Source organism: Bidens hawaiensis, unplaced genomic scaffold (assembly GCF_021521415.1).
Source record: "Bidens hawaiensis isolate Kalapana, Puna unplaced genomic scaffold, B.hawaiensis_p1.1 tig00015077_1, whole genome shotgun sequence".
Taxonomy (NCBI): Eukaryota; Viridiplantae; Streptophyta; class Magnoliopsida; order Asterales; family Asteraceae; genus Bidens; species Bidens hawaiensis.
In genome coordinates this window covers 464,806-480,913 of record NW_027492338.1, presented here as the reverse complement: position 1 = coordinate 480,913, position 16,108 = coordinate 464,806, and the positions used below count along the sequence as shown (strand labels likewise).

The 16,108-nt window shown below is 34.7% G+C and overlaps 1 protein-coding gene across 1 annotated transcript; it reads right to left on the bottom strand.

The window, feature by feature from the left end:
- Nucleotides 1-1,137: 1,137 nt before the first annotated feature.
- Nucleotides 1,138-3,865, bottom strand: LOC143548387 (uncharacterized). The gene is made up of 3 exons (XM_077039572.1): nt 3,643-3,865; nt 3,192-3,564; nt 1,138-1,249 (listed from the first exon to the last, which is right to left on the bottom strand). The coding sequence occupies exons 1-3, from the start codon at nt 3,863-3,865 to the stop codon at nt 1,138-1,140; spliced, it is 708 nt and encodes a 235-aa protein (XP_076895687.1).
- Nucleotides 3,866-16,108: the final 12,243 nt, after the last annotated feature.

The following is a 16,108-nucleotide window of genomic DNA, read 5'->3' as shown; positions in this document are numbered from 1 at the left end:
ACTAATAAATAAAAACTAATTTATTTAAATAATAAAATAAAAAAGCATTAAAATTAAAAAGAAATACAAAAAAAAAAATACATAACTAAAAATATAAAAAAAAAATATAACTCGGTTGGCGTACATGTTTAGGTTCGAGTCGGGAAATTGAAACGGATAGCTCGGTTGGTTTAGGTTCATCGGGTTCCATTGTAAGTTCACGTTCGGTTGGTTTTGCGAACCATGGTGATGACCGAAAGGAAGGAATGGGTGGTTCGGTTGGTTCGGGTTGTTTCTAGGATTCATTTTGCATATACATATATATACACACACAACATATATACATATATATATATATATATCACACAACATATATACATATACATATACATATACATATATACACACACAACATATATACATATATATACACACATACATATAATATAATAATAATAATAATAATATTTATTCTTAATAATAATAATAATATTTATTCTTCTTTCAGGCGATAAAAACATCCCGCCCAAATTCACCCACATATCACCTGGAGGCGGTGTTTACGCCCAATTTCGCCCATTTATCGCCTGAACCCACGCCTACCACACATAGCCTAATAATCTAACAAAATGTTTTAGTTTTCTATTATGTAGATAGAAGTAGATGGGAAAGGTGGCAATTGGGTTTTCGACACGTGGTATCCATGCAAAGGACTGACAGTATATTTCTTGTTCAATGGACCATTTTCATTTGGCACACAACATACCACCGACTGCTTTTCTTCGTCATTGGGGAATCTTGTCATCACCTTGGTTCTCATTTTATATTTTATCATCTGCATTATTATGTATTTATCGGAGTTTTCTTTTTACCAAAAATAAATTATTTATCAATATAGTGATTTAAAAACTACTCCGTATTTATTAAATAAGAATTTCATTAAAACTTTTTTCTCTTCCTCTTTACCTTATTGGGTTATTGATAAAAAAGAGTTTATATTTAAAAAACTAAGATATTTTATAAAAAAATACATATAAAATATATATAATACAAACATTTTGTTGGATTATAAAATTTTATAAAAAAGTTATTACATTTTTTATATTCTCTAGATATCACTAGTAGAAAAAATAGCTTTAGATGCGGTGAAAAAGGGCTTTAGACGCGGTTTTTAACCGCGTCAAAAAATAGGGCCTCAAAAGTTATTCTTATTTTTAGACGCAGTTTTGAAACCGCGTCAAATGCTTCAAAAACCGCATCAAATGCTCTACTATAATTTCCAAAAAATCATTTTTAGCCACACTTTTAAACCGCGTCAAATACCTCCTAACCGCGGCAAATGAGCAACTCACCTTTATAGAAATATTTTTAGTCGCGCTCTTAAACCGCGTCTAATGAGCATTTATAATTTGCAATTATGGCGCCAAATCCAGATTTTAACCTCCCAAATCTATTTAAACCGTTTAATTTTAACAATCAAACTAATTCATAAAAAATAACACAATTAACCAAAATGCACTAAATCCAGAATTTTACAATATAAACTTCAAAATACAAATTTCAGCTACACCAAAGTGCATTAAATCCATAACTTTGCAATATAGACGATCAATCTGTGAAACAAAATATTAACCTAAACTACAAATACTTCTAATCAAGTATACCGAGCTTTATAAAAAGGGCCTGCATCAAGTTTTCAAGTAAGTTGTCAATATTTGTTTCGGTAACAAACGTCATGTCTTGACACCCAAATATGTATTTTAATTCAGTTTTGGTTTAGCTAGAAACTCACTTGTATATGATCCGTAAACAATAAAGTTTCTTTCTTTCCTTTATGACTTACATATAGTAAAACTAGCTAAATCACTCATGATTTATTCGAGTTAAGGTTTACCAAAATCTCAAATCAAATTGAGTTTAAACGAGCTCAAGCTTAAATTAAAGTGTACTCAGTAGGGATGAGCAAAATCAGTACCGGTACCGATACCGAAATCGGTATCGATTTGGTACCGTCGGTACCGAATCGGTACCAAAGTTTTAAGTTTTTGGATTAGTACGGTACCGGTACCGGTACGGTACGATACGGTACCGGTAATTCCCGATTTTTTATCCTCGGTATCGGTACTTTCCCGGTACCGGTACCGAACCGAATATTTCGGTACCGGTACCGGTACCAAGAATTTCTAATTTTCGAGATCGGGAAAATCCAGATCGGTATCGGTCCCATCCCATGCTCATCCCTAGTACTCAGTAAATGGGCACAACCTTAAGTTTGCTGAAGTTACCAAGGCTTGTAGAATTATTCATTGGTTGAAAATGAGGTTTAGACTAGTTAATTTAAAGTTTGAAACGGGCAAAATATGAGTTCTTTTAGGTGAATACGTGCATAAGCTTATGAAACCGAATAACATATATAAATATCAATAATACCTATCAAATTTCATAAATAGTTAAAGCTATCAGGATATGAGAAAAGTGAAATGCCAGTAAACCTTACATTTATCTTTATGGATGGAGAGGCTTCTTTCAGGAAGCAGTATATAATAGTAAGGCTAAGGGTAATGGGGCTTGGTTGAGCCCCAAGTGATCCAAGCAAAATATGACACGTAGGCGATGACATGGCCATGGATCAAGCCCCTCAACCAAGCCCCAGAGGGTGTAGTGGTTCAGGTGATCAGGAGCTTGATCCAGTTTTTTATTTATTTAATTATTTTAAATAATACATTAAATAATAATATAAAACATTACATTAATAATAATATAAAACATTACGTTGATACTAGTCTAATACAAGATTATCGGGTCTTCTATCCCACAAATGCTCGACCAACTCATGCCGAACGTTGCCGTGTAACTCACGGCTCTTGATGATATATATGTTGTCGAGTCGTTATTCATTGGTGATCGTCGATTCTTGTCTTGGAATATCACCTTGGTAGTTTTGACAAATAGCTTTACCCTCGTCTTCTAGTATCATGTTATGTAGGATTATACACGTGATGACGACTTCCGTTATCTTCTCCCTTGTCCAAAATCTTATTGGATTCGCCAACATTGCCCATCTTTTCTTTAGGACTCCAAACGCTCTTTCAATATCTTTCCTTGCCGATTCTTGTTTCTTCTTGAAATACTTTCGTTTGTCAGATTCTGGAGACGCGTAAGCTTGAACAAGTATCCCCCATTCGTTGTAAATACCATCAACGAGGTAGTACCCGTACTTGAAATGTTCTCCATTTGCAAAAAAAGCTTGAGGGGGTTCAACCCCGTCGATAAGGTCATCGATTATCGGTGACTGATTGATAACATTGAGGTCATTATTAGACCCGACAACCCCAAAGAACGCATGCCAAATCCAAAGATCCTGTGACGCCATCGCCTCAAGTACAATAGTAGGGCCGGGGTGATCACCTCGATGGAATTGACCTCGCCAAGCAGTGGGACACATAGCCCAACCAACATGCTTACAATCAAGGCTACCGAGCATCCTGGGGAAACCATGCTTTTCACCGTGCACCTCGTATATGCGTTGGATATCATACATTGTTGGTCTACGTAAGTATCTTCGCTTGTATAGCGATATGACCCCTAAATACAATTATTAAAGTTATATAAGTTATGTACATATTTGAAAAATATATAAACAAACGTGAAAAAAATATATACGTCTACAAAAGTGGTTAAGCGCATTGCGTCCGGTCTTTTTAGCCATTTGTAGATACTCGTCCAACATGTCCGATCCAACACCATACGCTAGTTGCCGAAGAGCGGCGGTAATTTTTTGAGTAGCCGTGAATCCGAGCTTACCTCTAACGTCATCCCTTTGTTGAAAATACTCAAAGTGCTCCGGCAAGTCATTTGCTAGACGCGTGAATAATCGTCTAGTCATTCGAAAACGGGTTCTAAAACTATCCTCACCATATGTGGGGTTGGGACTAAAATAGCGACGTATCAAAGTTTTGTTAGTGGTCTTTCGATCACGAATACGCGGTTGGCGGAACAATGGGGCTCGGGGGAGATTTTGATCTCTCAAAAAGCTTATTGTCGTTTGAACCGCTTGACAAATGAGTTCGTCTTCTTCGGTAGAATAGGAAGACGAAGACGATGACGACGATGCCATTTATAAATATATAAATAGAAGTTTTGATAGAGAGAATGTATGGTTTGAGTTTTTATAGAAAGTGTGGATTTATATTTATAGGTAAAAAAAATAAAAAAATAAATATATTTTACTGGCCAACGGTAAGGTTGACCAGTCAACGAGGCTCCAACGGCTATATTTCTCCCGCGGTCACACCCACGCCGGACGTCTGCGCCCCTGACCACTAAATGGGTGTAGTGGTGTTCGTGAGCCACCTAACCGACCACTTGGACCGCGCCCCGTTCTTCGCGAGCCATTACCCACAGTCTAACAAACATAAAATTATATTAATATTTACAATAGTATATTATTAAGTACGGACAAGAATTTGAATAAAATTAAAATAAATAATAAAATAAATAAATAATACTAATATTAATAATAAAAGTAAAAACTAATGTGTAAGTGAAGTTATTATCATAACACATATTACTATTATTAATCATGCAGGTCTTATTAAATCATGTTTGATCCTCTTATTCTAAGTTAATTTGGACTTGTTTCTACCCATTCTCTCATCTGTAGAATTTTTTCTATTGATCTAACGGGAGTCGTCGTCTGTTTTCCTTTCATATATCCAAACCATCTTTATCTTCCTTTCCTTATCTTATCAGATATAAAAGCCACCCTAATCTTTCTCGAAAGTTGTGTTTTAATTATATTTTGTTGTAAACGAATTATTTTTACAAAAGGCTACGACACACAAGGTTCAAATCACTGTATATTTGTAGGTTATATAAAAATAATTCCTTTAATTAAAATTTATTTAACAGAAATCAAATGGCAAATTTCTTTTTTTTTTCTTGTAAACTATTTATACATAAAATAGTTTTACAGCTTAAATGGTTTATTCACTTTATTCCCGTATCAACCCCTTGAAACAATAGTTCTTTACCCGTTCATCAATATCTATATGATATTATCTTGAAAACAATAGTTGTTGAGGATTATTAGGAAGAAATGAATATTTTAGGGGCTTTTTTTTATCTTATTTTAGGTCACACAACATTATGTTATTTTCTTTTCATATATTATAGAGTTACGTGTCATTTTAGTACCTATGGTTTGAACAACTATACAACTTTAGTACATTTTTTAGATTTTTTTGCAACTGACTACCTCACTTTTCTACAACTTGTAATTTTAGTACTTTTTTCTAACTCCGTCTATGTTTGTCCGTTAAGTCTTGGGCACTTTAGTAACTTTGTTATTTTATTTTCTTTTAATAAAACTCCACCTTAACGGGTTTCTTTCAAAAAGTCAAAATCACAAATAAAGCTTGAAGCTTGGGTCAAACCTAAACCTAATTTTCAATCAATCCAATCCCTTCAGATCCCCCAGATTCATTAACAACCATCCACCATTCGCCCATTAACTACCGCCAACGACCATCCTTGCATGCTCCACTGCTCTCCAGCCAGCATTGGACGCCGTTGTAAACGAAGAACTAGAAGAAATACGCTTACAACTTTGTCGGAATTTACAACATTGAAGCTTCCGATGCCGGCGCGTCTCAAAAAACAAGATTGTTCGCCGGTGTAAAGGAGTTGGGTTCATTTTCCGGTGAAAACTTGTGAGGATTTGAGAACATTTGGATCTAAGTTCAACTGCTTGATTTCTTGCCGGTCCGGGAAAGGAGAGAAGACGGTTACAAAGGCAAGTGACGATGGTGGCTGGTGGCGGTTCAGAACGGAGATGGGGTTGAAAATGGTGGCTGGTGGCGGTGCAGAAAGATGGGGGTGAAAATGGTGGCTGGTGGCGGCAATGACCTCAGCCACTTGAGCAAACCACCATGGCAAGCAAGCTTGTTTAAAATGTTTGGTGAAAGAATGAGATTAGGGTTTGGATGATATTAAAGGAGGAAGTGAAGGGGCTTAAAAGAAAAAAGAAAATAAATAAAATAACTAAAGTTACCATTATGCCCTTGACTTAACGGGCAATTTAAACGGGGTTACAAAAAAGTACTAAAATGACCAGTTTTTGAAACATGGAGTAGCCAGTTGCGAAAAATTAAAAAATGTACTAAAGTTGCGTACTTGTTCAAACCATAGGTACTAAAATGACAATTAACTCTATATTATATACTAGATTTTATCCCCGTATTACGGCGATTGTTTTACATTATTGTTTCCAATATTTATATATTTTTTTGGATTTTAATTTTATTTATCGTAAGAAAGTTAATAATATATTTAAGGTATGAGGATGAAAATGTTTCACAAATAAATGAAATGCTATAACTCGGTTTCAAATATATTTGGGTTTGGTGAGACCCATGACCCGTTTATTTTTTTTACTATAAAAATGTTTCTTATTATAAACAATATTTTTTTAAAGGTAAATATTAATTTTTAATATATCCCTATTTTATAAGATTTTCATATCATATATTTGATGTGATTAATTTTTAATTTAATGAGATGTTATAACCTGTTTAAGGGCTATTTGTGTTTGATAAGACCCATATCCATGAATTCTGGTCAAATGCATGAGAATACTCAATTTACAAATAAAGTAATCTGGTGGCTTGAGAAACTGTAGGGAGCAACCAGAGAGCCTTTAAAGGTTTCGTTTATATATTTAAGATTTTTTATCTATTTATGTATTAGTATTATTATTATTTTTACTACGTGCTATTATTAATTATATTACTATTAAAATTTGATTTTCTCTTATATTCGCTTATACATATGTTTTTTTAGAGCTGATGGTCTCTCTGGAAGTCACTTTTCTATCTCATTGGATAGAGGTACGGTGTGCCTACATCTCATCCTCCTCAGACCCTACTTATAGCTTTGCTATTAGTGAGATTCCACTGGATATGATTGATTGATTGATCCTATTGGGATGCGTATAGTTGATTTGGGTTGGTTTCGGGATCAAATTAACCTAACCAAAAATTCAATTTTTGGATCTTTGTAAACTTTTCAACTTCATTTTTATGGGTTTTCAACTTTTACCATCAGTTCAATACTTCACTTTAATCGTTTGGATATGAAAACATTTGATTGAAAAAACCGAGTCAATATACTGAATTTGGATATTAAATTTACACATTTTGACTTAAACTTATTTTTTAGTAATTAATTAATTATTACACATTTCTAGACTTAACTTATACGTTTTCTTTTTTATATACCATTTATTAGTTTCTATAAATCATTTAAAATCGGGCTTTTCGGTTTTTCAATCATTGCAAAATTTAAATCTAGCAAAAAAACTAGTTTTTAAGAAAATATAAACCAAGTCGTCGATGTTTATTGGGTTTGGTTATGTGGTTCAATTACAATATTAACCGACGTGAGTGTAAAAAACCTGTATTGCTTACTCCTACCCAATCACAAACTTATGAAATAAATAATTAAACCATACAACAGAGTCGGTTCTCACTACAATCCGAAACTCATGATAAGATATATATCCACACACTACGTGCCCACACCAAACAACACACAAATCAAATTATACTAACAAAAACACACACATATAGAGCTTAATTAAGATGGGTTGGTTCATAAGAGAAGGTAGGTCAGACCAAAGCTGGGTCGACCAGACCCTTGGTTCGGCATCCACTCCGCCAACGCAGTTGCTAGCCTTTTCGGGTCTAGTCATATTCTTGATGTACATGTCTAGTCAGTCCGAGTCCAAGGCGCATGATGAAAGCGAGAATACGGGTCTCAAGTTTATGTTGTACTTGTTGCCCCTTGTTTTATTAGGGGTAACTTATCTTACGATGAAGAACCGGTTGTCATATGCGGTCCAAGCCGCGGGTTTGCCGGTAGAGTCGGGAAAGCAAGATGGGAGTTCGCCTTGGAAGGTGGCGTTGATTGTTGGTTTGGTGTTGGTTTTGGTTAAGTATCATTCCTAAGTTTTATAGGTTTGGTTTGAAAGTTTTGCTTGGACCATGATCGGTGTTTTTGACATGTGCCAAGTTTGTTTGTTTTTTATGTGAATTTTGGTGATTTTTCAAAATGTTTGGTTTCTTGATGCTTGTAGTTTCTATTTTGATATTTACGTGGATGCTTGTAGTTTCTATTTTGATATTTACGTGAAGTGCTAAGAGAGTAAGAGGTGGTTTTATAAATTAAAATTTTCAAAAATGAAAATTAAAAAGCTAAGATTAGTTAACCTAAGATATACTTAGATTTGTTGATTGAAATTTGGACCCACCTATAACTAAAGGCTACGTATGTCTAAACTCAATTAGCATGATCAAGCGACCCATTTCCCTAATATCCAAATTAACCCAAACTGTTTATAACTGAAATCAACCCGTTATGATAATATTAACCAAAACATATTGAGTCGCCGCTTAGGTTGCAACCTGAATCCTCTAGGTTTGTTTGTTTTCTATATTAAGTGATTCCTAAATCCTATGTCCTATAATTTCAGTCACCCCAAGGATCCAACCACCAGTACAAAAATGGCCTTTTACAGTGCTCTAAGGCGGTTTTAATTTAAGAGGTCGTCTCAGTTTGTGTTCTCGTTTTACATGATTCTATTATAGGATTGGGCCATAGTTGGACTTAATATCCAAGCCCACTAGATATAGTTTCGGCTCGTTTTACCTTCACCCAACCAATTCTTTCATATATACCTTTATATCCTTTATATATAGAGTGGGGATGAGCGTGGTAAAGTACCCGTTTATGTACCACTTTGCTTATTAGTTTTCAAATCTCGACGATCTTGAAACTAACACCGGTACGAGTAACAAACAACCTCAATTAGTCCGGGTATCGGTACTTTCACAGGTATGTGGCGGGTACCAAATTAGTACAGGTGCCAAATTGGCGTCGATTTCATGATAAGATAGTATTGAAGAACCTAATTCGGTCGCCGGCTTTAAGTGATTGTTTGTTGGTTCGAGTCTTGGATGTCATATTATTTAATTTTGAAGAAACGTTTGGTACTTATTCAATAATAACATGGTTGTAGAATTCATTTTATATATTAAACATGAAGAATCCCAATTAACCTTTACATACTCCAAACATGTACAAAATACCATATGTACCTGTACCGTATCCGTACTTGTACCCAATTGTACCTGTACCAAAATTCAACAAAACTGAGTACCAATACCGTACCGAATAAGCTAAATCGGTACGGGTGACGATTGTTAAAACGATTCGAAACATGACCAAATCTCACATAAAAATATAAAGTTTTAAGTCGGCTAACACGACTCATTTCAAAAATGATCGGGTTCAGATTGAACCATTTAAAAACTTACATGTTAGATTAAGGTGGACCCATTTACCCGTTTAAGAAATTAAAAGAAGTATAGTTATACTTTTTATTTTTGTTTTTACAGCTTTTTATTTTCTGAATATACATTTGCAATTTCCAATCCATTTTCAAAATCTTTATTTTTCTTAAATTCATGTTATTCATTTGCACTACCGACTCTAAATTATATTCCTTCTGGTTTTGAAAAGCTCTTCTAATTCCTTTAGATGTATGGGTTCAAAGAGTCATGTTCGACTTGACCCGAATTTATATGTGCATGTTAAGGTTGGAATCTTTAACACGGATAACAATATGGGTCAAGTTCGGGTTGCATATTTCAACTCACCAACTTGACACGATTAACATACTAAATTATTCGTTATTGTTCAATCATATTCATTTAAATGAATTTGTGTTCGTTTGTCTTTATGAATTGCTAGAGCGTTGGGCATTATTCGCTCAGAGAAGGCGTCTCTGGGGCTTAGGCTAAATATTCGGGAAATGGAGATTTTTTGGCCGTCTTGCGATGGTTCGAAGAAAGTGCCGGGTTTATTCCCTAGCGAGATTAGCAGGCCTGTGAGGGGAGTTAAACTCCTGGGGGGAGCGGTTAGTCGGGATGCATTATTCGGTCTTTGACAACTAAAATCGCTTTGAGGGCGGTTGAACTTATGAAACGCCTGCCGGACCTGAGGGACCCCCAAAGTGAGCTCCTTTTGTTGCGCTCGTGCATGGGTGTTGTTAAGTTAGTGTTTGGGCTCCTGACCTATCAACCTGAACATATCAAAGAGGCTGTGTCCATCTTTGATGCGGGCCTGCGGGGGGCAATTGAAGATATTGTTGTGGTGGAGGACCGCATTTTGGGGACTTCTAGTGGAGGTTGGCTTCCTTCCCAATGCGTTGCGGAGGCTTAGGAATTTTCTCGGCGGAGGATGTCTCCGCATATGCCTTTGTGGCTTCCAGGGCCCAGTCGTGGAAAATGCAAGACCACATCTTGCGAAGTGCTGGTGTTATGGGGATAGATCCTGACTACTCATTTGCACTTGGTAATATTGGAACAACTCTCCTGGACCTTTATCTAGGCGGTTTTACTGATAAGGAGACCGTCCCCAAGAAACCTCAACAAAACTTGGCGAGTGTTCTTTATGGTAAACACGTACATAATTTGGAGAAGCGATTCGATATGACCCCGAGACAAAAAGGCAGTTTTTGCTTGTCTCAAGGGGGCTCATGCCCATGATTTTTTTATTGTTGTGCCCGTTGAAGCTCTTGGGCAACGGATTTCGGCAGTTGAATAAAGAGTCATCTTTGCCTTATGATTCCTTTTTTCCCTCCAGACGAATAATGCCCCATTTGTAAAAAAACATGTTTGGATAGATTTGGTGAGCATGCCTCCGCTGTACGGAATTGTCGGGATTCAAGTATCGTCACGACTGGGTTAGAGATGTCTTATGGGATGTGCTTAGGCGTGCCGGGATCTCAGCCAAGAAAGAGGCTCCTATTAACTTTCTAACTGATCCGCGAGAGGGAAGATCTACCCTACGTCCTGTGGACGTTCTTGTGTTTGGCTGGGCAGGGGGTAAACATGCGTGTGTCGACCTCACTTCTCCGTTGGTGGGGCTAAGAGAGTGGCTTCATTCCGGGACAGACGGTTTTGAGGGCGGAATCTAGGAAGGTTGCTAAGCACGAGACAGCTTGTTGCTCGCTTACCCATTATCCAGATGTAACTCTGTTGGTGTTTATATGTGTAAGAATTTTCTTTTCTTGAAAATAAAAGATATAATTTGATTTTAAGTATGAAGGTAGACGAAACAATTATTTTCCTAACAAACTTAACAAACTAGCTCGGATAGGAAACCATGTTCGTCTAAATCCGTGTTCAATCATTTATTCGAGTAAAGCTAAATTAACAAACACTGACATATCATGTTCATTCTATTTGCTTACATGCCTATTAGGCTATTATGATTATAAAAAGCTGCAAGCAAGGCATGTGGAAAGAATACTACTGGTAACCAAGGAGTGAAGAATGATGAAACGATGCGCTTGAGGCTCAAGCAAGATCAAGAAGCAACTTTACAATTGAAAGATCTCATTAAACCATCTCACATAATTAATTATTCCTAAAGGCGAAGTATATATCCCCTTGGAGGTTATTAGCAAGTTAGGGGGTGTTTGGGATTTTTTATTAAAACTCCTTATAATTTTTTAATAAGTTATAAAAGTGTAACTTATTAGCTTTTCCCTCTCACATAAAAAACAATCCCAAATACCTTAAAAAGTTAATAAGTTATAAGTTGTTAAAAGTAAGCAATCCCAAACACCCCTTAATGTAACGATTTAGTGGGATACGTTCACTTTGATTTGTTGTTTTCAACTTCTACCGAGGAAAATCTTGAATTGATTGTTTGAGTTTATGAAAGTTTGTTTAGTTGTTTAAAAAAACAAACAATAAAATAAAATAAAATTCTTGAACCTAATTCAGAAGAATTTTTTCTTGCACCACTCGTTAATTACTATAAACTAGGATAGAGCCCGTGTGATAAACGCGTGGTTAAAAAACAAAAAAAAGTTAAATTAAAATAATATACATGATTATATATTTTATGGATTTATAAGATATAAATAATGATAAACAAAATTTTACAATTCATAAATATCTAAAAACCTCTTTGAATACAACATTGGATTATGACTTAAATGTTTAATGATTTGCTAGTATTAATTATAAGTGAATTAACAACATATCATTTATAAATCAAGAAATCCATACAATTACTACTTAAGTGGAGTTGGTAATCATCTTTAGTTTAAAACATGGGATTTTGGGTTCAAGACTTGTATTACACACTAATTTACTTTTCTAAATGTTACAAGGCCTTACCTCTATATGAAGATAGATGCATTTGAGGAGGAATCGGTCATTGTTATAGCATGATTGAATGAAAGTCGGGTCATGGGTTACAACTAAACGGGTTCGTGTCAAATATTGTCTTTAGAAGAAAGATGATAAAATAGGAAACTACTCACATGACATCTTATGTAAGGATGAGCTCGGGGTGGTACTGGTACCGACCGACACCGATACCGAAAACCCTGATCCTGCAAATTCAAAATATTTGGTACCGGTACCGAAATGTCCGGTTCGGTACCGGTACGGTACCGATACCGAAAACTAAAAACTTGGTACTGATTCGGCACCAGTATTGGTACCGAAAAACGCTCAACTCTAGTTTTATGTGACAGCTCTAGAATAATGTTATATGAAAAAATCACCATGCTTTGATAGTATAAATAGATTAGATAGTTAGCTAGTTAAATAGTTGTTCTCATGTATCACTCCTATAAAATGATCATGTATTCGATAATTTTGGTGATGGCCACTTAGCCTACTGATATTATCACAAACATGTGTTTATCTTCGTCAAAATGATGCGGGTTTGAGTCTTACAAAAATATGTTATGTAGATTTAAGAATAGATTTCATTAAATTTGTGCCATTAAAAAAAAGGTATTATATTATTCTAAATAAATATTTAATAATTAATATTCAACATCTATTATTATAGTTATCCAATTATTGTATAGTTAATTATTTTACATTGCTACCAATTTATACCTTCCATATTTTATGACACTTGTTGATAGTAACTAAAAATGATGTTTTAAAATAATCCTTGGCAAGAGTACACACCCACAAGTTTGATTTACTATATTTGTTTAAAGAAATAGATCAAACTTTAAATATGCGTGATTAACAACTACTACTTTTGACACCTAAGCATCAACAATTGTTAAAAGAAATGGTCAATAAAACAAACGCAACTTAGAGCACTCTCAACGGGCTACGAATTCCAAGGTCTGGATGACGTGGCCAAGCGGCGGAGAGGGAAAGCACGGACTTCACCGTTGTGGCCATTAAGTCCCGCGAAGCAGTTCGGGACTGCAAACAGCTCTGCGGACGAGGCCGGCTCTGCTATATCCCATTAAATATAATGGATAAAAGAAACAAGACCAAGGACGGATCGATGGCAGCGACTTCAGGTGAGGATCGTTAAACTTCCCCTTCCAATAACGAACCCTAATTTTTCAACCGGAAAGAACAAAATCTTTAGGGCAAAATTGGAGGATGATTCGAAGAACAAACCTGATTCGATTAAGGACGAATGTGTTGACAAAATCAATAGTGGTGTTGATGAACTGTTGATTGAAATGAAGAGGAAAACTTATGAGATCTGGAAATGGAAAAAGAAAATGAAACGTTGATGAAGAAGAACATTGACTGTTGTTAATTTTTTATTAATTTTTTTATTTCACTACATAATAGATTTTATTATTTAAGTATAATATGCCAAACATAAACTATAAATAATTAATATATATTATAAAAGATAATTTATTTTATATAAATTAATTGGAGTATGAGGTGATGATGTGACGGTTTGTGGAGGTTTGTTGTTATGGAATAAATAGAGGTTTTTTAAAAAAAGTTTGGAATCTGATGTGGAGTTGATGTGACAGTTTGTAATGGTTTGTTGATGTAGATGCTCTTATGTACTCATGAAAAACATGTTGTTTAAAAATATATTTTTGGACTGATATTTCAAATTAAAATTTAGAGAAAGCTTAAAAATAAATAGTTTAAGAAAAGAACTACACGTGAAGAAAACATAATACAAATTTATTATCATGTCAAATCATATAGAATTTTAAATGCAGTAATTGTATATCCCTTAAGCAAAATAAGATTATTGTTAAATACAACATGCTAGATAAGTTAAATGTTAATTGCACATTTTGTCCTATGTATGAATAATTACAAATTTGTTCTATAGAATAACCGACTATTTTATACAAGAATATACTAATAATCCTTGCTAATTTTACAATTCATCGGAGTCCATGACATATTGACTTCTATTTGATAAAACTTACCTCCTACTGGGAATGATATTTTTAACTAATATATACAAAAGAAGTGTCGCTTTAGTTATATACAAAATAAGTAAATATAGAAACAATTTGTTAAAAAAGACCAGGTGAATGTCACACCCCGACTTAGGCATAAACGTGTGACCAATAGTTGGTACCTATCTGTAAATATATCAGAGTTGCAGGGGATTTAGTGGAAGTCTTTATTTATAATAAAATATTAATTTGTTTGGAAAGCTTCTCGGATAATAAATACCCGAGTGTTTGCTTTATAAACCTTATTTAATTTTACAAATCATGTTTAAATCTTGTTTACAATATTTTAATAATAAACATTTGAGCTATCTCTACCTTGCGAGCATCTAACTCCATATATGGCTATAAATCCTTGCTACATGTGGAACTATGTTTCCCTGAAATATGGGGGAAAAGTACGTCAGCGATATGCTGGTGAATCGTTGACTCTAAAAACATTTAATAAATATTGACAAGATAGTTTTCATGAACAATCTCAGTAAAAAAGTCTCTTATTTATGAGATTTGTACCACTTGTCACACACACACAATTTTGGTTCTCCGGGAACTGATGATTGGAGAACTGTTATTATAATTTCTAGTCTAGCCTTGATTGATAGACTAGACAAATTATGTTTGGATCCAGACACATGTGTACTCGGTCTGAGTTGCTTGTTATTTTCTATCTTGTATATAATATGGATCACGTAATCCCTTAAATCTTTGTATGTTAGAGATCACGTAATCTCATACAAACATTTGACTGACTTAAGATAAACAACTCGTTTATCTTAATGACTGATTGTAAAAGGTTCAACATATCCACCTGTGATCGTCCGATCTGAATGATGTGGTGATATCGTTTGAAAACCTTTATGAATGATTGATGTTAACCTATAAACAAATAGGTTTATAAATACCCGGATCGCCTCTTGATCCGGCTACGGACCTTTAGTCTGGATTGATAGCTTTAAACCTTGATTGATCATTAGATTAAATAAAATATTTAGACTTGAAGTCTTTTGTTTAATTTACCAGTCCTGTGATGAGTTTCTTCTTCATGAAGAAACATTGATAATAAGTTTCTTTTTCAAGAAGAAACGTTAATCAGACTATGATCCTTGTAAGTAAAATCTTATGTTTCTTAGTCATGAAAAAACACTATTTTGACTATACTCATTTCATATAAAACTTTTACGTTTCTTACTTATGAAGAAACGTTTTAACTATATCCTTTGTATGTAACAACTTATGTTTCTTAATCTTGTAGAAACATTATTTTAATTATATCCTCATGTATATAAAATTCTATGTTTCTTAATTATAAAGAAAAATTATTTTATCTATAACCTTTGTATTTATAAATCTGATCAAGGTCTAGGCTATACCATCGACTAGGGTCTAAGCCATTATATAATAATATAATAACTTAGGCAGAACCCCTACCTTATACGGGTATTTGGAGTTTATACGCCTAAGATTGTACGAGCAACACTTCTACTCTATATTGTGTACAAGAGTTTATACCGTTAGAGGCTTGACACACACCATGATGCTTGGCACGCAAAATGAGGCTAACGATGTGTAAGAGAGTATGTTTTAGGGTGAAATGGGAAGTGTAGTGAACCTTTCCAACTTATAGTAAGTTTTGTGCTCCTTCCCGTTCGTGCGAAGGAAAAATGTTAGGGTCTTTCGCGTCACGCGAACCGACCTTAATGAGTCATCGTCGGGACTGCGACGTGATGCCACGTGTCCACGCGTGTCAAGCATGCATGAGGGTCACTTCGCGTAGCGTGAAGTAATTCTAAGTTGCTT